The 22,313-nt window shown below is 51.3% G+C and overlaps 5 protein-coding genes across 5 annotated transcripts in view; 2 read left to right on the top strand and 3 right to left on the bottom strand.

Moving 5' to 3' along the window:
• Positions 1-829: 829 nt before the first annotated feature.
• BBA_01014 (C6 transcription factor, putative) lies at positions 830-2,236 on the bottom strand (the record flags this gene model as incomplete). Its single annotated transcript, XM_008596111.1, has 1 exon — positions 830-2,236. The coding sequence occupies one exon, from the start codon at positions 2,234-2,236 to the stop codon at positions 830-832; it is 1,407 nt and encodes a 468-aa protein (XP_008594333.1).
• A 3,495-nt stretch (positions 2,237-5,731) lies between these two features.
• BBA_01013 (protein (fungal and bacterial)) lies at positions 5,732-7,879 on the top strand (the record flags this gene model as incomplete). Its single annotated transcript, XM_008596110.1, has 10 exons — positions 5,732-5,980; positions 6,055-6,192; positions 6,263-6,270; positions 6,323-6,459; positions 6,517-6,563; positions 6,623-6,651; positions 6,708-6,741; positions 6,792-6,866; positions 6,980-7,500; positions 7,594-7,879. 10 exons carry the CDS (start codon positions 5,732-5,734, stop codon positions 7,877-7,879), a joined length of 1,524 nt encoding a protein of 507 aa, XP_008594332.1.
• A 287-nt stretch (positions 7,880-8,166) lies between these two features.
• BBA_01012 (UDP-glucoronosyl and UDP-glucosyl transferase family protein) lies at positions 8,167-9,855 on the bottom strand (the record flags this gene model as incomplete). The annotated part of the gene is made up of 3 exons (XM_008596109.1): positions 8,167-8,473; positions 8,537-9,202; positions 9,269-9,855. 3 exons carry the CDS (start codon positions 9,853-9,855, stop codon positions 8,167-8,169), a joined length of 1,560 nt encoding a protein of 519 aa, XP_008594331.1.
• Positions 9,856-11,805: 1,950 nt separating this feature from the next.
• Positions 11,806-12,804, bottom strand: BBA_01011 (EF-hand calcium-binding domain protein; the record flags this gene model as incomplete). The annotated part of the gene is made up of 4 exons (XM_008596108.1): positions 11,806-12,090; positions 12,194-12,292; positions 12,363-12,695; positions 12,763-12,804. The coding sequence occupies 4 exons, from the start codon at positions 12,802-12,804 to the stop codon at positions 11,806-11,808; spliced, it is 759 nt and encodes a 252-aa protein (XP_008594330.1).
• Positions 12,805-18,150: 5,346 nt separating this feature from the next.
• Positions 18,151-22,313, top strand: part of BBA_01010 (lovastatin nonaketide synthase) — a gene marked incomplete at both ends in the record, with an annotated part of 7,240 nt that continues 3,077 nt past the window's right edge. The window contains 2 exons of the mRNA XM_008596107.1: positions 18,151-18,424; positions 18,482-22,277. Coding sequence (XP_008594329.1) covers positions 18,151-18,424; positions 18,482-22,277 — 4,070 coding nt within the window. The remainder of the gene's footprint in view (positions 18,425-18,481; positions 22,278-22,313) is intronic.

The raw sequence follows: 22,313 nt of genomic DNA, 5'->3' as shown, positions 1-22,313 counted from the left end.
GCACAAACCATCAAGTAGTGTTGAAAAAAAGAGAAACGGTGTACGCAAGATGGGCCCCCCCCCCCCCCCACATCTGGAATCTGGGGTAGAAAGGAGGGGTAGACCAACTAGTGGTGGGGGGAGGGGGGGGGGACAAAAGACTTATCGACAACTTTATTGATGCTGTCATTGGGTGCCACAGGGTTAACCGCGCCGCGCATTACTGTACTAGAAGAGATCCACTAAATAAGAACATATTTTAAGTAGTCAGAGGTTGAAAATTGTATGGAGCCTCATTTGATTAGTAGATGCTTGGCTTGTTTTTTCCGTTGGTGCGGTGGGTGAGTTTTGTTGACAAGACTGGCCAAGAAGGCCTCGAGGGAATGAATGTTTAGACCCAATGCGGCGTCGTCGTTTTTTTGTGTCCGGGGTGCTTGGGTGCTGTTGGACAGGAGGATCTTTAGGCTGAGATGGCTGCTCTTGGCGGCGACGGGTGGTGTCAGGCTCGTTGAGGTCAGAGATTAGGTAGGACCTGCTGCACCTTGGCTCGATAAGAGCCTGAGCAACGCCCTTTTGTCCGAATAGCGTACTGTGTGCTATGAATACCGCCTGCGGAGATGCACTAGAGTTTGCGGCGACAGGGATGGGATCACTCATCGATAGTCTTAACTAATAACTAAAGATGAAAAGAGGAGAGACTTTCAACATGGTGGAGAATATAAATAAATTATATACTTTTTTTTTTTTTTGCCAAATACCATTCGATAGCTGGCTGAAAGGCACCGCAATCCATCCATGTATCATTCAACACCCCGAGTTCTAGTCGCAGTTTGTGAACACGGCTGTCCGTCTACTTTTCGCGCGACTCTCTTATCCAAGTCACCAGTCTGTCGACAATATTAAACGCATTCGCATTACACACTGAATTCTTCCTCTCCATGCTCCACACATCCCGACACGACTGCAGCGCGTCGAGCATAATCTCCTGCGGCCGGCCCGAGCCGTCCGGCATCATGCTGCTGCTGCTGCTGTTCATCATCATCATGTCGTCGTCGTGGCCGCCGCGCACGAGATGAAAGCAGACCGTCATGGCAGCCGTAAAAAACTCGTGCCGAAAGAGGCCGGCCAGCCAGGAGCTCGGCGCCGCGGGCTGCCCCTCGCACAGGTCGCGCTGCCGCGACAGGATGGACAGGGCGCTCTCGAGCGACGCCAGGTACGAGACGGGGTACCGCGTCGACGACCGCTCTTGCAGCGCGAAGCGCGCGTGCAGCGCCATGATGGTCTGCCGGCAGAAAATGTCCACCATGCACGTCGCCACGTCGACGGGCCCGAGGACGACGCCGAGGCCCGTCGGGAAGTGGAGGCCCGTCTCGGGCCGCTTGAGCTGCTGCCGCAGCGCCGCGTCGAGCTCGACCACCTCGGCGTAGGTGGCCGGGTCCTCGACGCACGTCGCCAGCTCAATGGCCTTGGCGATGAGTCTGCCGGCGCTGGCAAACGTCTCCTCGAGGAGACTGGGGTGGAGGAGCTGCGCGCCGCCGAGGTTGTCGGCCAATGAGGAGGAGGAGGTCCCGGCATTGCCGTCGACAAAGGCCTCTTTGCGGAGCAGTGCGGCCATGTCGGACGACCGCAGGAGGAGCGGCATGCCGCACACGAGCGACTGCTTCATCTCCATGTACACGGCCAGCGTCCACACCCGGCGCTTCATCTTCTCCTCGTACGGCGTGGGCTCGTCGCTCACGGGCACGTCTGTATGCAGTCCCATGCTCGTGGCCAGCCGCGCAACCAAGCCCGTCAGCTGCCAACAGGTGTCGGCCTGGTGGCACGACATGGCGTACACCTGCTTCGCAATAACCATGAGACTAAGCATCTTGATAATGTTGAGACTCGGGTGGAACAAGAATGGGGTGCGTTTCAGGCACAATTCCGCGCCGCTGAGGAGCCGCACAGGCAGCGCTTCGTAAATGTCCTGGCCCTTTCGAAAGGCATGGTGGTTGTATACTTGGCAGCCAAGTGAGAGGATGACAAAGTGCACGCCAAGCCAGTCTTCTGGGGTCACGGAGCCTGGCATCCAAAACGCCCGCAGTTCCCGCTCATAGGCTGCTTCGTCCACTATGTGATACGTCTTTTCAATCGTCTCCATAAAGTACGAGATGAAGACTCTCTGTATTGAGCGCCGGGGTAATTGGGACAGTAATTCTTCTACTGTGATTGTGGCATCATTCAGGTTTCCTAGTGGAAAGTTGATGGAGAGCGACATGCCACTGATGGAGGTCTTGCATTCCTCCTTTATATCAATGGGCTTGATGTGCTGTGGAAGGTGCAAGCGAATCTGATAATGTTAGATGGCCTATGATTCACTGGTTTTTTTGAGGTTCTATAGCCGCAAATACTCGTACCTCTTGCAGTAGAATTGTCCAGTGTGTTAGATTCCGGAACCTGTTATCCCACCGGTGGTCGATATAAGTCGTGGCGATGCCATGCAAGCTCTTGTAAGGCTTCTGTGGAACAGCAGCAGCATCTGGTAGAGGCGGTTCCGAGTATATACACTCTGATTCCTTGTTATTCTTCATGCATCTTCCACAGGGCGTCCGCCGATCACATCGGACTTTGTGCCTCCTGCATCGAGTGCAGGACAAGATGGCTCTGTCTCGCTTGGCAGCTTGGGCAAGGTGATTTTTTGCCGGTATCAGGTCTGCGCTCCTGAAATGAGCAGAGCCAGGGGAATACCGTCCCTTGGGTGCTGCCGAAGCTGGCCTTTCTTCTTCTGGCGGCGATGCTGATCTCGACGACAGGTCCTTGCGCGGCGTCTCTGTGTCCGGGGGCGTCAGCTGGCTGTGCGGTTGCTCAAGAGGCTGTTTAGAAACAGTCTCGCGAATAATGGTCTTGACGGCGAGTGCGACATCGGAGCCGACATAGATGCAATCGGCACGGCTTTTGCTGCATCGGCTACAGTGCGGGCGCGCTCGATCGCAGCCGACCTTGTACTGGCGACAGCGCTGACAGGCCTGTATCGGCCGTGCCGCAGAAGCAGCCCGGGCTGGCATAACAGGTAGATTTGGTAAAAAAAAAAAAAAAAAAAAAAAAAAAAGTCCCACCGACCGCTGAGGGTGAGGCCTCGTATTAGTTTGGGCTCTACTCTAAAGACTTTGTAATATTTCCCAAATCCACTCAAAGCGCAGAAATTTCCGTCTTCATGGAGGGTGGGAGACAAATCGGGGGCTTTGTGCGGCCGATCGGATCGGCCGACCGTTTCGGTGCGGCCTTAATCCGCGGGCCCTGCGTGTCCTGAGTCGCCGACCAAAAATCATCGCCGGAAAGCCCAGATTAACCTAGGAGAAAGAGGGAGTCCATCGGTAAGTCTTCTGGCCACCTGTGAACCAGTCACCACGTTCAATGTTCGCACTGCCGGATGTCACCACCAAATTAGGGCTGGGAGGGCTGAGGTCGGCTCGACAGGCTGCCCACTCATCACGATGCTGAAGCGGAGTTGGCTTGTATAGATACAAGAATTCGCGATATGGCGCAAAGTCAGATATAATCAGTTACTGTTTCTTTTTGTCTCTTGATCTTTTGGCTTCCAGAATTCACGCAAGCAGTCACAAAGCGGAAATGTAGGATAATACGAGTCCCTGGTCGAGGATGCCTGATGCCGCAGAAATGGTTCAACCAAGACAAGATTGTCAAGCAGGATACCTGAACTTGATTATCTCATAAGATTTAAAAATCCTCCGTCTTGCAGCTTGAAAATTACCTGCCCATTAGGTATTTTACAGTCATAATCGCCTGTCATTATACCATGGCTCTTTGCATAGATGTCGGCTCGCCTATCGCGCATGCCAGAATACCTTGCCCATCCGCCGCAGCCGAGGACCGCAGATTGGGCTTCAATTCAAGTCCGGTACTTCGACTTCTCTTGTGTGACATATTGGCTGCTTCGAAGAGTACTGTGCTTAAGCAGAAGTCCTAGCGAGGAGACTCTGTACGAGGAATGCACAGATTGGAATATTTCTCATTGCGTTGACTGAGCGATACTGACGACACATTGTCATGACTTGCAGCGACCTGATCTTTGCACTCTTTATCTTGGTCGCGGATCTATTACATTGGCTCGCTATAATTTGTTCCAAAACATTCATTTTCATGCAAAAACATATAAAAAGGCGAGTATTCTAGGTCTTCTGGGATCATTGGCCGGCTGTGTAAGTCTCCCTCCAGATGAGCCGAGAAGAAAGATAGCGACACCGACCGATGTGAGGTTGCTGCCTCAAACCTCTTCTGAGCTTTCTTTTATTCAACGCCAAAATGGCGCGCGAATGGCAGACTAATTTATTGACTACTCGGGCAAGATAGGCATGAATGGTATATATTGTTTTCCTTATCAGGCGACAATCTTGCTTCCAATTCACTACGCGTTTGTCTTTGGCGTCTTATACCTGGTCTTAAAGCCCATTCACGAGCGCGATCACGAGAACATGGACAAATGGCGATTCAGCTTTTCGTTTTCAATAGCTTCGACTGCCCGGCGTCAATTTTGGCCAGCAATATGTTTGAAGTTCTCATTTCGATGCAGAAGCGCGCTCACGAAATATGGTATCTATACTTTGACGCCTTTTCGCTGGAGGTAGTTGGCTCGGCTAATTTGAACGACACAGCACACTTTTTATTGATCGTATGTAGCCCTTGGCTTGTTCCAAGAAAATTTGTCGGACAAAGCGATCCCGGGAATGGGAACGAACTGGGGTAGTGGTATGTTGGCTTTCTTGCTTCGAGCCTCAGTGACCCATTTCCATCTCTACCTGGGCACACTGGGCTCGTGTTCTCATAATTGGCCACAGATCTAAAGTTTGGATTCAGAGTCCACGCTACAGGTGTTTAAAATAGAAAAAAACTCTGCTGAAGTCAAGTGGTAAGATTTCAGGGATAGATTAAGTTCTTTGGTTCCAGGGGCGCGCTTTGTCCTCGTGAGTGCACGGTCATGGTCTGATTTATCACGTCAATTGCGGCCACGAAGCTGACTCGTGGCGCGACGGAAAATGTCAACCAGCTTTAAATAAAATACATCTCGTTTAGATCCTTGTGTTTCATCATTTGATCACCAGGCCACGTTTTATCAAACCCATACCTTGATGACTTTTTTTTCTAACGGAGTACATCCCGGGTAGTTGATAGCGGGACACCCTTTCCACTGTGATTGTGACAAAGTCTGGCAGCGGCCGTCGGGAGATCAAATCAAGGAGATGGATTCAAGGTAGAATTTCTTTCAATGGAAGACGGTATGGCGGTACTGGTAGTGTATTTTTTATGAATAAAAATACGCAGGGCTGATTATCAGGTCCCCTCACACAGCCAACGGGTGTGAGTGGAGGCTGGAGCGGCACCGTTGATTCATCAACAACATTGCCAACTACAAATTGCTTCAACACAAGATTTACTCGATTCATACACATTTGTAATTGTTTAGGTGATCATTTTGACCATGCAATTGGCAGCAGTTTGATGTCATATCCAGTAATACATAGTCGTCATCATGCATAATGGCAACTTCCCCGCTTCCCCACGCCTTGTGTTACCCCAATTTGCGGGGAAATAAGCGAGACGAAAACAACATGAACTGAATGACAGCCCAGCAATCAGCTAGTCTCCTGAATATTCCATCTCTCTCACTGAAGGATCAATTCGAGTCTGTGCAATTGAGTTTACCGGCGCTTATTAATTCGATTCAATATTGCACTTTTGGCTTCACTCCTTAGTCATGGCTGTGTCGTCTCCGCGACGCGTCGCGTGCCTGGCGCTAGGCCTCCTCGCAAGCCTCGCCGACGCCACGGTGAGCGCCTCATCAGCCCGGCAGGATCTTCAAACCCAGGGGCGCACTGCCGCTGGATGCCCCGATTACAACACATATGCGAAGCAGCCGCACGCACCATACTCGAATGGATCCCTCAAACTTCCTTATATGAGACCAAGTGATGAGTGCCGGACTTTCAAGAGCCCGGCTGTCGAGGTAGGGATGTTTTGAGATGCCAGACGAATCACAGAATGATACTTCTCAGTGTCTGACTTTTTTGTAAATGATAGAAAGTCATTGAGGATATGAAAGCGCGTCTCGAGAACCCAGATCTGGCGCGCCTCTTCGAGAATACATTCCCTTCCACTCTCGACACCACTGTCAAATATTTTGACCCGAGCGCGAACCTAGCATTTATCATTACTGGTGTACGTGGTTCTGAATTTCCATTTATTGGGTGTTCGGGCAAGTGGAGCTAATAAATTCACTTGGGAGCAGGATATCACGTACAAACGAAATGCGATGGCTAATCAATGCCGAGTACTAATCTTTCTGCAGTGCGCAATGGCTGCGAGATACTGGCAACCAGTTTGCTCACCTGTACAAACTACTGCCACAAGATGAGAATTTAAAGAACCTTGTCAAAGCGGTAATCAACACGGAAGCGCGATACATTTACCAGTTCCCATATTGCGGTATGAGGAGACAATTCCCTTTCAAACACTATACAATCACTGATGGACACTCCACAGGTGCCTTCCAGCCTCCGCCCGAAAGTGGCCTACCACCGAGTCACAACGTATGTAAACTGGAGACTCGACGTTTCACTTTCTTCACGGAGCTAAATGTGATTATCAGGATTATGCTGACAATGTCCGGATCAACCCGTACGCTTGCGAGACTCCGAGGCCATACAAGTCGACATTACTGACCAGCAAATCAGCCCAGTTGACAACCAAACAGTCTTTGAGTGCAAAGTAGGTGGATTCGTCCTCATCGAGTGGATCCAATACTGACGTCGCTGCAGTATGAATTGGATTCTCTCGCAGGCTTTCTCAAGATTAGTCGCTCCTACTATGAGAATACGCAGGACTCCTCCTTTGTGAATGAGAATTGCAAGTCGACAAGAATTTTCCCTGGATAAAAGTTTTGGACTAATGTTCTGCTACAGGGAGGAAAGCAATGCAGGCGATTCTGCGGCTAATCCATGACCAGTCTGAAAGCTCTTGGTCGGATGACTGGAAGTTTGTCAGCTACTACAACTGGACTGGCACTTCAGGCTCCTTGTCACCGCCTGTGCCCAACGGAGGCAACGGCGAGCCAAAACGTGCCAATAATCTTGTCGCATCGAGCCACCGTCCATCGGATGACCTCTGCGTATTCAACTTTATCACATCGGACAATGCCATGATATCAGTAGAGCTCGCTCTCGTGGCGGACGTGCTGGACAAGATTGGCGCCGAAAAGAAGATGGCGTCTCAGGCGCGACACTTCTCTGGCATCATCAAAAAGGCCATCTGGGAAAATACCCGCACCAGCGACGGCATTTTTGCATATGAGACCAACGGGTATGGCGGAATGTACATCATGGATGACGCCAATGTCCCCAGCTTGCTATCGCTCCCGTATCTCGGTTTCTTGCCCCGTAATGATTCGACTTATATCAAGACGAAGGATGCGATGCTGTCGCGCCTGAACCCGTACTACGCCGAGGGCAAAAAGTTTAAAGGTGTTGGGTAAGTTGCCAAGACTCTCCATCAACAGAAACAAAACCTCCATGGGGGGGGGGGCAGCATGGCATGCTAACCTTGTTTACCCCGCTGATGCAGAGGTCCTCACGTCAACGCTACCTATCCGTGGCCCATGTCGCAAATATCGGCAATTTTTGGCACAGACGATGACGGTGAGATTGTTGAGCGTTTGGCACTCATCATGGAAAACACATCCGGCCTTGGCCTCATTCACGAGAGCATCAACATTTACAACGCGAGCGACTACAGTCGTCCTTGGTTCGCCTGGGCCAACAGCTACTTTGCTGAATTGGTGCTCGATTTGGCAGAGCGTAAGCCAGGCCTCATTTTCAGGAAGAATGAGTCATACGTAATTGGACAGTAGCTGCTAGTTGGCTTCGACGATTGAGGTTTTTTTTTTTTTTGCTGTAATACCACTCCTTATGATTGACATGTTGATGAAATATCAAAGATGTCCCTTGCTGCCGTGCTTAGTATGAGAGAGTGTAGAGTCTGGGTGTATAAATTCATGGCTTGGAGCCTGTATGTACTCTAAAGCTAGCGGCTTGAAGCTCGCGCTTGAAAGTGATATATACTAATAAAGTAGAAGAAAATTTGTAAATCGAATGTTGAAAAAAGAAAAAGAAAAAGAGAACCACTCCTACAAAGCGCTCATTGCGGCGTTCCCTTGGCCGCCTCCGCAGCTCCCTCCGTGGCAAGCTTCACGATGCCCTGCGCCGCAATCTCGGGACCACTTCCATTCTGCTTGCACAAGTGCGCGAGCTCTAGTGATCTCTGTTTCATAGTCTGGGATTGCTTCCCATTGATTACCTCTACCAAAACTTCTGAGAGTTCTGTAGCTTCAAAGACTGGCTGATGCTTCCGAGCGCCCCTGCGGCCGATGCCCAGAAACTCGACTCTATTTGCATACTCATAGCAGTCTGTCCAAAACGGAAGGACCACATGCGGTACACCGGCCCTGAGAAGACGAAAAACATGTCAGAAGGAGATTCCATAAGAAAAATTACTAGAGATGACTTACAAAATCGCTTCGTTGTACGAACTGGCACCTCCGTGATGAACGGAGCAGGCAATGTTGCCGCCTTGCAAGACTGCAAGGGGAGGAGAGTCGAGCCAGTCGACAATGCGAACACGGTCGCTGTCCATCTTGTCGTCAAAAGCAGCCCGAATCCTGGACTTTGGACCTGTCGCATCATAATGTCCGTCTTTTTTGAGTTTCCACAGGACCTGCATGTACGGGCCATCCGGAGTCTTGCGCTCCAACTGATCAATTGCCATATTCAGGCCCTTTGCGAGCTCCACGGCGCGATCTTCTTTGAGCTTGAACAGAGAGCCCAAGTTGACGTAAATGGTAGGCCCGTTGGTGAGCCAGCTGGCGAGTTTGGGATCCGACTCTGAAATTGGCGATGCCTCGCTGATAATGGGGCCGCATGGCACGATCCGCGGATGGCTCTTGAGGGGGAAATCCAGCTCGGGCAGACTGCCGACGAAAATTCTGGCATTGTCTGGCAGGCTGTTTCCCGTGTTGATCAAAGATCTCATGGGTTTACCCGTCTTCTCTTCCACATGGCGTTTCGTTTTTGCCAAGCCGGGCTCTCTAAGAATTTGATAGACCATGTGTAGGTAGTGAAACATGTTTAACGGCTTTTGATACCAAGGAACTGGGTAGCTATATCCACTCATGAGGCTAAATTTCGTTTAGTTTTGAGGAGGAGTCAAAATGTAATGATTGGAAAGAGGGAATAGCACTCACGCTGGCCATTTCCACAACATGGCGAGTGGTTGGTAAGTGGCTGCAAAGTCTTTGATGGAGTTTGGGCTGAGATAGGAGAATTGTATCCCAGAATTCCAGGCAGCAGAGATTCCAGGCGAAAGCAGTACGTCTACGACGATGAGATGCGGCGTGACCGCTTTGATGATGTCGCTGAAAGAGTCATACACATGCATGAATCCGGGCCCGTCCCATCCAAGCAGATAGGTGCACAAATCGCGTGTCGTCGTCATGGTGGTCGAAGCGTTGAGAGGCTGTGAAAAGGCCAGAGGAGGCACCGAACTACCTTGGCCATATTTCTCCGTGTTTCTGGCCAGGACGGCTTCTGCGTGTGTCTGACCTCGCAGAGGGTGGAATGTTATGGGCTTGGCTGCCCCATTGGTGGCGAGGATAGCCTCGTCCGAGATTGCGCGCACTTCCTTTTCCAGAGACGGAAACGAGGCAAAATGCAGTTCCACCCCGGCGTTGGAGCGCAAAAGAGCGTCTGCCGTGGCCAAGAAGACTCCGTACTGCCCACGCTCGACATTGGCAGCAAACAAGATCCGCGGGCCGAGGGCGGGTGCTGCCATTGTTTGCTTTACTTGGCCGATGCCCGATGCCGATGCCGATGCCTCGCAGCTACTAAGTATAGCAGCACAGGCACAGGTAAGAAGAAATAAGCTGGGGGGGGCCGGAGAAATTGGAAGGATGGGGAAAAGCAAAGAGGTCTCAAAAGCTGTCTAGAAAGCGGGCGTTTGTACGGGGTAGAGGAGCAAATGTTAAGACAGAAAGAAGCAAATAGTGCAGCTGCATTACAATAATATTGATGACGGGTCAGCCAGCAGTGGGTAAGGTCTAGTTGACCCCCTTATAATCCATAGCTAGTGGAAAAAAAAAAGATCAGCTGCAAATTGCTTGCGGCAACTGGCCTGCGACAACTTGCTTGCGACAACTGCTTTCGGCTCGGCCGGGCAGTGATAGCCGCAGAGCTTTAACAACACCTGTCAAGTCTCAGGTTACATCCATTGTGAGTTGTTACTCTCGTCTCGTACCACAACTGCCGAGGAACTAGGTTCTCAGCATGTACAACTCATCAGTGGCAACACACACTCTAAAAAAAAAAAGCTTCCGTGGTGGGATGTAGAAGGAGGAGCATGGCCAACGTAGCAATTTCTAAGGGAACTTGTGGACTTGTGGCGCCGAACTCTCAGCCCGTTGATGGGGGTCGGTGATCAGGTACAGAAGGCAGGCGGAGACCATCCCGCCACCAAGGAAGAATTGCAGGCGCCATGTCACCGGGAGGGGAGGGGGGGGGGGGCCAACGCGGGCTACCTGGAACAAGCCATGTTCATGCACTCAACGCGCTTTTGCTCCGATGCAGATAGCGCGCGCGGCCTGTGAGCGCGGGGGGGGGGGGCTAGAGGGAGAAACTGGCAACTGGACAGGGGAGAACGGGCTTGAGCTTGAAGGAGGGGGGGTGAGTCTATCAAGCCATGATTGTCAGTATGTCACTCAGGTACCCGGTCGACTCGAACCATCCCTGGACTGCATGCGAAACATGAGCACAGAAGCAATTATTTAATTCCTGACTCGATGGCACCATGGTTTGGATGCCTAGAAAAAGCCATTGCGTCTTTATTATCTGTAATTTTCTTTTTTCTTTCCCCTCAAATGCCGTCATCGCGCAGATTCAGGCCAGCCCCCCCTCTCCCCTTGTCAATATTGCCGTTCTGTCTTTGCCAACGAGCTTGGCTGGTCTTTTCATCCCAAGTAATTGGCGCGCCTGCCCCAATCATGAGCCAGACGCGAATTGCCACGTACATTGAACACGTAAAGAATTTGGCAGACAGTAGATCTCTCCAACGTGCCCCCATTCCTGTGCTGTCATGGATGATGTTGAGGCTGGAGGCGTTGCTGCCAACAAACACGATGCCAACTCATTGATAGACTTGTTACTTTCTTGCCGGCAAATCATATCGAGAGGCCGGAAAGAATCGTTCCGCCGCTCGCTTCTCTACGTGTTTTACTGATAGATAGGCTTTTGGAGTTTCGCTAGCTGCGTCTGATCGGTGGCCCTTGCACCCCGCTAACCATTGTGCTAAACAGAGTCCGTCTACGCCACCATGACAATCTACAGCAAGTAACTGATGAGGATGCGCAAAAAAAAGTTTCGTGTCAAGTGAATTGGCTTTTTTTGTCAGTTATCAGAGCACACAAATCTTTACTTTCACGCCCTTTGCCCTGATGAGTCGGTTAATGGGACATGGCGGGTATCTAGCCATAGTGCGTGATATGCTACTTAAAATATCCTACCCGAAAAGAGGCCAGCGCTCAGGTCGCTGCCATCTTTTCGAATCCAAATCGTCTGCAACGTTTTCCCCCGCTGTCACGGGCCGCTCATGCAAGAGGTGGACAAGGTTAGTGTAGTATTATTTAGTATTATTTAGTATTAGTTGACATACAAGTCTAACAGTATTAAAACAGAGGCTCTAGCGCTCCATGCCAGAGCTGGTTTATTCGCCACCCGATTTCTCCTCGAATTACAATCCTGCGTCCGCTATTGTCTTGCGAATTGACGCAACCAGCTCCTCAATAGTCGTATTGTCACGGGGAACTGTGTGGCCCTTTCCGTGATCAAATAGTGTAGCATTGTCTTCGTTACAAACACCATAGAGAGACATGGCGCCGTATAGGTACGGGTCCAAGCTGCCGACAATGTGACATGTCGGCACGTCAATCATGTCTTCGCATTCGTCAGCCAACACGGCCTTGACTTTGCCATCTTCGACTTTGCTAGGCGGCCAACCGGCAAAAAATATTCCATACTTGATGAGAACATGGCGTTAGCTTCTGCATGGCAATATATCTAGTAGGCATGCCAAATGGTGAACCGTGGCGCTGCCTGATTGTGGGGGCGGGGGGGCATACCTTGATCCTGCGCGGCGTACCATGTTCTTCCTCTTGTTGGGCTTCGTGAAAGATGTACGAAGCCGCGGCGGTGGCTCCTTCTGAGTATCCCAGAATTCCCTAGCAGGAGAGACAACATTAGAATGTCTACCACAAGATTGTGCGACCCTGATTCTCACAGGACACTTACATCGATTTCTGCATCTTCGTCGAGATACTGCGTGATGCGGTCAAATGTCTTGGCAATCGTTTCCTCCCCAGGTATGGCACCGTCGCCTTTCAGAAGGGCCCTCAAAGTGTCCTCATATGATTCTCCCTCTGTATTGGCGCGCAAGGTGTTGACAAGCCTGGCAAGCCCGTCAACACCGTCAAAGTCAATGTTGCGATAGTAGGGCGGCGGACCAAAATAATCCCCAAAACCTTCAGGGGGATTGACTGGAAATTGACCGTCGACAAATTTGAAGCTAACATCGCCAGCCTTTTCGAGCTTGGAGACGAAGGGGTCTAGTTGTGTTCGGAATGCCTGAGAAGCAACCATCATTAGAGTCGCGATTCCTGGGGTTGCGAGTCATTTCGCCGGTTGTTCGTACCTTTGCGCTGCCGTAGGCGCCATGGAGGCAGAGAATCTTCATCTTCGCAAGGGATTGGGCGTTATGTCTGAGGAATACGGCCAGATGATATTATTTGATCTGCGCCGATTGAATTCAAATCGCGACACACATTGAATGAGGTGAGGTTCGAAAAAGTGACCTTTGTCGCTCGAAATGTGCCAGGGCACGTGCCATAGCTAGCTACTACCTTAGTCACTGACGGACTGAACAACAGAGGGAGAGTGAAATACGGGATAGTTTTCATGAGCTAGGCTAGCCTCTTAGCCCCTTCGATTGCCATTGTATCGGTTAGGTGTGGGCTGGCCCGGTTGCATGACTTGCAGTGTTTGCGACAATTCGAGGGGCCCCGCTATGATCGGGGCATACATATTCAAAGGCAAACATGCCAAAGAGATCGTTCTGACAAGCCAAAGGTAGTTTCCCCAGCGCGGCAGCCGCTGAGGTGCCAAGTTGCCAAGCTGCCATTACCGTCCTGTTTTGGCAGGCGATATAACTAAGTAGAACACTAGCAAACTAGCAGCTTGAGACGAGGGGGTGGGCGTGGGCACAGCCGCACAGCTATGATTGAAACATGGGTGCATCGGAAGTGGACCTATCAGGGCCCTTCACTGACAGGGCTATGAAGATGAAGCTTGATAGATCATAGAGCCATGAGCTCTTGACTTCGGGTGTGGTGAGTGGTCGCCATTGATTTATCCAGCACAGTACCAAAGATTCTTGAAAACTGTATCCTTGAATGGTCATGGTTTATACAAAGACGGTAATGATTCGAAAATTAGCGTATAGGGCACGGCCAAGTTCACATGGGGAGGCCAGCTGAAGCTGCAGCTCAATGGTCGACTATTGCACATACGTCAGATCTCCACGACGGTTCTGTCAGCAATCTTTTTTACGGCTCGTCATGAGCCTGCCAGACGCTTTGCCGCAAGCGTGAATTCCGGGCGGCGGCGATGGCGATGGCGAAGGTGACAGTGACGGTGAGTATATGAGTCTATTGTTGAACATTATTGGAGCACAAAAGCTGACGGTGGGTGAGTAAACAACGGGCAAATGGAGAATACAAGTAGGGTATGATCTTGTTCCATAAATAGACTCTAGCGTTCGAGCAGCAGTCTTCTTCAGCGATCAGGTATCGGATAAATTGCCCGAGGCAAGTGCCACTCACAGGTCTGGAACCCATGTGACAATATCAACTGTTACATCCCTAGGATACTCATGTAAAACGGCGACATGTGATTGAATTGTAGTGCCGAAAGGAGAGAGTATTGCGACCGTGGCTCGGGGGATCTTTCATTCCATTTGTATCGAGCATCACGTTCGCATGAAACAGTTTGCCCGGAATTGCGGCCGAGTAAGCACAAGGACAACATTTATCGTTGCTTTTCGAGCAAGTGACACTGAAACAAGCCAGGATTGGAAAGTGGTACCGAATAACATGGGTTCTGTCTCTTTTTCAACGAGGAATCAGCATTGCAGCGTCCCTTTGACAGACATGAGCATGGGTTGCCAACGCATGTATTCATGAACACGTGGCGGCAGCTGCATATCTCGCCGAATCAGATATTAATCAGAGGATGTTCGTGAGATGGGCCTAATGAGAAGCATGGCAGCAGCAGGCATGTTTGACCATCAGCAGAGCGTTGCAAGCGTCAGCAAAGACGCTAAGATATGTACCCTTTTAATTAAACGACCTCGGCACTTGTGTCGCAGAACCAGGGAGAGTTGAGTTCCACGATGAACTACAGCATTTGAATCCTTCTAGGCCACCGACGGTGCAATATCGCGGAGTCAAGTCTAGAGTTGGGAGGATCCGGAGGTGAAGCGAAAAGGGGGGGCGTGGCCGGCCTTCACCGGAGAAGCGAATAGAGGTGTGGAGATTCAGAGGCAGTACATTGTAGTGGGAAAAGAAGAAAAGAGCACAGACTAGCCTGACATCTGCGACTGAAGTGATGTTGGAGACTCGGGATTGATTGGACTGGATGAAGCTGGTATGGCTTGCAGTCTTCGAGAAGGTTGTATGTGGAGGACTTGTGTTATGGTTTTGAGCAGTTGTATGTAAAAAAAGACTGTATCAAGACACAATCGTATTAGCTGTTTAGTTGGCGCGAATCAATAAAGTACCAGTAGCTATCGTGCTGCTTGCTTCTTGTGTGCCGATGCATTGGGTCTCGGTGCATTAGCACCCCTCACTCGGGATTAGTCTATTGTTAAGGTTGGGGACGGCCGACCTTGCAGGTTCTCCCGGGAAGTTGGCATTACTCATGTACCTAATACACGGTAAATGGCACGCTGTATGCTTGTCTTGGTACACTTTTTGGGTGCTAGACTTCCCGAGCTGACGAGGATTTGTTGGCTTCGCGTTAGGGCATCGACATAGCGGGGAGACGAACTCGCCGAGAAGAAAAATTCTCTTCGGGACTAGATTATGGCGGGTCATTCCTGTGCTATGCTCTCGAACAATGACTGAGAAGGATGCATCTGGAAGACTCGGCACGTTGAGCATTGTGTGGCTGGCTAGTTGGCTAGGTATGTAGGTAGCAAGCGTGGGTATGGAGTACCCATCCTGCATGAATTTATGATGGTGTTGAGGATACCCAGAGATTGGGCGGGCAGCCTGCACCTATAGCAGCGCCACACGCGCCACCAAACGGCTGCAGGTGTTCGTCGTCACTCGCAGTTGGCAACTGGCAGTTGACAGCTGGTACAAAACAAAACCAGGGTTCCGGCCGTCGGCCGAGCGGCGCGGGGCAAACAGACAAACGGCCCATATGTACGGGCCGCAGCACTTACCAGCATATGTAGCAGCATGAAACGATTTGATCCTGAAATTACATAGAAAAGCGCAATTAATCAACTCGGAATCAATTGTATCAAGGTTCTTCGTCACGTAATGCTGCCTAGGTTATCGGCATATCAGCCACCTAACCAAACAAATACTCCCGCCGCCGCCGCCTTGAGTGCCGGCCCATTCAATAAAATAATATCCTGGTGAGCGATCCCCCTGGCCGCTCCTCCTTTCTCTCCTCAGCCTAGCTCCACAATTCCATCAAAGCTCCCGTTTGCCCATCGCGACGCACATTTTGCACTACACATGTACTCTGTACCGTCGATCTCGTCAACTCAAAATTCTGTCTAGTCACCGACCTTGGGCCCGATATCTTCTACATCAGCCGAGCCGAGTCAGATGCTTCGGCCAGGACCCACGGCCGAGGCTTTTCTGATACCATCATGGAGATGAGCTGGGGAAGGCGCCCGGACCCTGCCTTGAACAAGCCCTTTACTACCAAATCGAGGCGAGAAGGAAGCAGCGAAGCCAGAATGGGCCAGCCAAGACGCCATTGCGGCGCCAGCCAGGTCCCGCAGAGGTATCCGTACACCGGCCCATGTTTCCTTCTCCATCTGCCCGGCTGAAACCTTTCCCACTAACTAGTAATTCGTGCAGCGTTGACGGTCAGCTATCAGTATGTCGCGACACCTGCTGCCCTTTGACATTGGATTGGGCTATTTCAAAACTTGACCCGGCTCCAACTACCTATCTGTACGCTGTAGCTGATTACGTTGTCGGCCTCCCAGTACTTTCAGTCGAAAATATCACCTGCAGCAACTATCGCCCTTGCCTTGCCCGACGTTGCCCTCGCCCACCATCATCTACTAGGCCGGTTTCGTACAATGCGTGTGCTGAAGCCACCATGCGCCCCAGGTCCGTCAAGTACCAATCAGCAGCGGCTCTAACGCAGCAGTACATGTCCGACCGCTAAACTTTGCTTCAATGCGCATCGGCCCTCGTTTGCGCTCGACAAGCACGGTCCGAACGTGCTGCGGCTCACAGACGGCTGCCGTGGTCTCAACCCTCTCCATCTCCATCCCATCTTTCTCAGGAAGCTGAAAGGTCCCTAGCTACCGGCCAATTCGACTACTCTGTCGACGGAATCTTTCCTGAGCCCTCACTCATAGGCTCGTAGCGTCGTACCAGCTGCCACTACGCGCCCCCACACTATACGCTCGGTCCAAACTTGAGAGAGAATGCTCGCTAGGTCCCCCTCAACCAGTGAGTCGACTATGCCCATTTCGACCATGCGCCATAACGTTATCTGTGTACCACGCTTCACAATCGCATACATATGTCTGCTGTATCCATGCATCCATGCAATTTACCAGTATTCTGGCCACGAGTGCCACGCTGGATAGTGCCGAAGATAGTACAGCTTTTTACAAAGCAAGGAGCGCGCCCCGTCTCAGTTTAGTCCATCCTGGAATGGTCCCTTGACCGCAATGTCTCATGTCTCATTTTTCTCATTGCCCTGTCGTTACCCATTTTTTCCTGATTTGCTATGTTTATTTGCGAGATGCCTCAATACTCACTGTAACTGACACAATGTTCCGTGCTGCAGATGGCCGCCTCTCCTGCTCCTGGCCCCTCACTCAAGCTTGCCCGTCACTTGTCGTTTCTTGTGACCTGCCGAGGCTCCTAACCTCAGCTTGCGCGAGATTCAACTTTGGATGTTCTCGATCACGCACCGTAATCTCGTTGAATCTGACTGCGAGAAGATAGGCCAAGTCATTTCAGGCGCGATACAACTCGCTTCGCGACACACTACGACGCTGGCAAAAAGGTCCGAACCAAAACTTCACCTTCCTTCTCCAGTATTTATTCGCATGGCGCCACAACTTTGCCCTCTCGACTGATCTGCTCACGCCCCTCCTCCACCGCGCCCCGCGTTACTTCCACTCAAAGGCATGGTTGAGATGCTCAAGGGCCACCCCCTCCTTGACGCGGATCGCTCCATGCTTTTGCGTGTCGTCCGTGAATCCTTCCTTGACTGCTTCGGCTGCCTCGTGCTACATTCGCGGTCCATTATTAAATCTTTGATTGACGCAGTCACAAGATGTCTCCCAATCGACAGTCCCGCCCAATGCGCTTCCGTTTTCGTTCTTGTCCCACACCCTCCTAACAGGAACCCATGAGACTAGCTTGGTTAGTTGCAAATGCCCAAAGCTATGCAGTCAAACATACCATATCCCTTGCTCTGAGTACTTGCTCTGCGTGCTTGACAATTCTTGGTTGCCCCTCTTGGTCATCCTGCAACTGTCTGTTCATATATACTTCGTAGCTGCCCTTCCTATTAGCTCACTCCCTCATTCCCTCTTCTCTCGGCTGACTTTCAACACTGCCCTCATTACCTCATGAGCGGCGACAACCATCTATTCATGTCACTTGCATTGTCGTCCTGCTCCTAATACATTATACCCCAAAACGGAGCAAGTACATTTCTTTTTGCGACTCAACTCTCATTGCATATCATCATCATTCATCCATTCATTCATTCATACATACATACATAATTAGACGCGATGCTCATCGACAAAATGGAGACGCCCACACCTCTTGCCATTGTCGGCATGGCCTGCCGCACGTCCGGTGATGTGAGGACAATCGATGAGTTTTGGACTATGCTGTCTCGGTCCCGACACGGTTCCGGCCCTATTCCCAAGAGTCGATACAATGCCGAGGCTTACTACCACCCGAATCCGCAAAAGAGAGGCACCTTCAACCAAGTTGGTGGCTACTTCATCGATAGAGATTTCTCCGTCTTTGACGCGCCTTTCTTCAACATTACCAAACAAGAAGCCAGTTCAATGGGTAAGTACTGCCAGATATTCATGTGGCCACTACGCCGGTGCTAATGCGCCTCGTCAGACATCAACCAGAGACAACTTCTCGAATGCACATACGAAGCCCTGGAAAATGCTGGTCTACCCAAGGGTAAGATCTCCGGCGAAAAGATGGGTGTCTTCATTGGAACGAAACGAGCCGACTATCGTACCGGAAGCTTGCAGGACCTCAACCAAGTCGAAATGTTCGAAGCTACCAGTGGCCACAGCTCCATTCAGGCTGGTCGTATCTCATACTATTTCAACTTGAATGGCCCATCCTTTTCGGTGGACACGGCGTGTTCCTCTAGTTTGCACGCTATGCATGCTGCTGTGCAGAGCATCCGAAGTGGCGACTGCGACTCTGCCATTGTTGCTGCCAGCAATCTATACATGAATCCGGACGATCTAATCCAAATGTCTATGCTGGGTCTCTTTACCCCAACAGGTAAGACTTACGCCTTCGATCACAGAGGCCAATCAGGCTTTGCATGCGGTGAAGGCGTCGGCTGTGTTGTTATCAAGCCTCTCGACCAGGCCCTGCGTGATAATGACAAAATTCGCTCCGTCATTGTCAACACGGGAATCAACCAGGACGGCAAAACCGTCGGCTTGACTTCACCGAGTGCCAGACAGCAGGAGAACCTCATGCGCGAGGTCTATGCTCGCGCCCACATTAGCCCAAGCGACGTCGGCTTTGTCGAAGCCCACGGCACGGGTACAAAGGTTGGCGATCCTTTGGAGGCCACCGCAATTCACAACTTCTTTGGTCAAGGCCGCACTAAGCGTTCGCCTCTATACCTTGGCTCAGTGAAGACCAACATCGGCCATCTGGAGAATGCCAGTGGTTTGCTCTCCGTCATCAAGTCTACTCTCATGCTGGAGCGCAACTTTATCCTGCCCAACACCAACTTTGAGAAAGCAAACCCCGCCATCCCTCTCGATGAGTGGAACATCAAGGTTCCCACCACCATTCGCCCCTGGCCCAAAGGCAAACGATTTATCAGCATCAACAACTTTGGTTTCGGTGGTTCCAATGCTCACGTCGTCCTTGAAAAAGCTCCCCTGTCCCAGGTTGCCAAGGGCCTTGCCATCGAGGCGAACGACGACAACCAAATTGTGCCCAGGCTCTTTGTCATGTCGGGCAACGACGAAGGCGCGGCGAAGCGCAATGCCACTGCTATCGGCATCTACACGGAACAGCACCCTGAGGTGTTCCAAAAGCGCATTATTCGCGACATGGCGTACACACTGGGCGAGCGCAGAACTCACCACAACTACCGCCTGGCGCTCACTTGCGGCAGCTTTGATGAACTCGTGTCTACGCTTAACTCTGAAGCATTGATTCCTACGGTCGCAACCACTGACCCTCTGAAGCTGGCATTCGTTTTCACCGGCCAAGGTGCTCAGTGGCCGCAGATGGGCAAGCAGCTTCTCAACACACACCCTGTTTTTGCCGATACTGTCAAGTCTGCTTCCGATTATCTGGAAAGCATCGGCGCCGATTTTTCTCTTCTAGAAGAGCTGGTGCGTGACAAGAGCGAATCTATCGTCGGACTTGCCCACATTTCGCAGCCAATCTGCACTGCTGTGCAGCTTGGTCTCGTTGAGCTGCTGAAGACTTGGAACATCAAACCTTCCATGGTCATCGGCCATTCCTCCGGCGAAATGGGCGCAGCTTACGCCGCCGGCGCCATCACCCTGCGGGAAGCTATGGCTGCTGCGTACTATCGTGGCCATTACGCCGCACAGATGAAGCAGCGTAACCCTGACCTCCATGGTGCAATGCTCGCTGTTGGTGCTGGGCCTGAGGAAGTCAAAGGAATAATCAAATCCATGGGTCTCTCTGGTGTTACTGTCGCTTGCGAAAACTCTCCCAACTCTATCACCGCCTCCGGTGACGAGGCTCACATTGATAAGCTCGCTGCAGAGCTTGAACAGCGGAGCATGTTCAATCGCAAGCTTCGTGTTGAAATGGCATATCACTCACCTCACATGCAACTGGTGGCTGATGACTACATGTCTGCTATCCGCAACATGAGCCCTGCGCCAACTGAGGGAGTAGAATTCTATTCCTCGCTTCTCGGCGCAAAGCTTGATAATACTGCTGCGCTTGGTGGCCAGTACTGGGTCGACAACTTGACAAACCCTGTCCGCTTCTCGTCTGCCTTCGCCGAGCTGTACAAGAGTGGCAAGCCAGACATCATAGTCGAACTCGGTCCTCACGCTGCCCTGGAGGGTCCAATCAAGCAGATTCTAAAGGGAATCAGCCCACAGGCGGCTGCCAACGCCAAATACTTCTCTGCCTTGATGCGTAACCAGGAAGCTACAACTACCGCTGTTAAGCTGGCAGGCAACCTTTGGAGCCGAGGTCATCCCATTGACTTTTCTGCCGTCAATTTGACCTTGACAGGCCAGGAGCGGCCTTCCTTGATTTCGGATCTGGCACCTTATTCGTGGTCGCAGCATCAGTACTGGGCAGAGTCACGGGCTGGAAAGAACCACCGCCTGAAGCCATTCCCGCGCCATGATTTGTTGGGAATCCTGGATGATTTCTGCAATGAAGATGAGCCGACTTGGAAGAGTGTCATTACTACAGATGACATTCCCTGGACAAAAGACCACAAGATGCAGGGCCTGCCCACATTCCCACTCTCTGGATATATCACCATGGCGATCGAGGCAGCCTCTCAGCGTGCCCAGCTTCGTGGTAATACAGTAGAAGATATTGCGGCCTTTCGTATGCGTGATATCAAGGTCACCAAGGCACTGATACTGGATGAGAACAGCAGCTACGATTTGCGCTTTAGTCTGAAGGCATATGCTGAAGGCCTGGGTTCTTACTCTGACGAGTGGGATTCCTTCCACATCTCATCCTGGACTCAGTCGCGTGGATGGTTGGAGCACTGCCGTGGCCTTGTTGGTATCAAGAAGAAGAGCTCTGCCAACATTATCCGACCCGTCACTTACGATGCCGCTCTGAGCCGAAAGGCTTTCATTGAAAGCAGCGATGCTACCAACATTGATGTTGAGAGATTTTACAGCGAATTGGATGTCAAAGGTGCTGGCTACACTGGCAGCTTTGACAGCAAGGAAAATGGAAGCCTTCGTGTGTTCAAGAATATGTCGAGCTGCTCCATCGCCCTCAAGGACACTGCTCAGTGTATGCCCTACCAATACGAAACCAAGACGATTGTTCCCAGCGCCTTCCTGGATACTGTGTTTCAATCTGTCTTCCTGAACCTCGGAGCTGGCCGTGGAGATATGCCTCACCTTTTCATGCCCGCCGCGGTCAATGAGCTTGAAATCACCCCCGAATCGCCCAATGCTGTCGGCGAGGTCGTTCAGGTCGTGACCAAGTGCCCTGAGACAATGCCAGCGGGTGCCGTGGATTTTGACATTGATGTATGGCAGAGGAGCCCCGCTGTGCCCGTCATTTCGGTTCGTGGATTTATGATGAACCCCTTGTATGGCGATGTGTTTGAAGGTCAGGAGCCCCGTTCTCTGTGCTACAGTGTTAAGTGGGAGTCGCTTGCCGAACAGAAGGCGAAAGACAATGCGCCAGAAACGGTTGCCAATGGCCATACTAATGGCCATACCAACGGTGCAGCCAATCTTCACAACGGTCACACCAATGGCATCTCAAATGGTCATGCTAATGGTGTCACGAATGGCTGTTCGAAAGGCGAAGCCAACGGTGACGTCAGTAGTCATGCTAATGGCTACGCCAATGGACACGTCAACGGACATGCCAACGGACATGCCAATGGTGACACTAATGGGCATATCAATGGTCACACCAATGGTCACACCAATGGTCACGCTAATGGGTTCACCAATGGGTATACCAATGGCCACATCAATGGATTCACCAATGG

This window comes from Beauveria bassiana (genome assembly GCF_000280675.1).
Source record: "Beauveria bassiana ARSEF 2860 unplaced genomic scaffold BBA_S00002, whole genome shotgun sequence".
In the NCBI taxonomy this organism is placed as follows: domain Eukaryota; kingdom Fungi; phylum Ascomycota; class Sordariomycetes; order Hypocreales; family Cordycipitaceae; genus Beauveria; species Beauveria bassiana.
The sequence above is the reverse complement of the archived record's forward strand: the minus strand, read 5'-3'. Positions and strand labels throughout refer to the sequence as shown.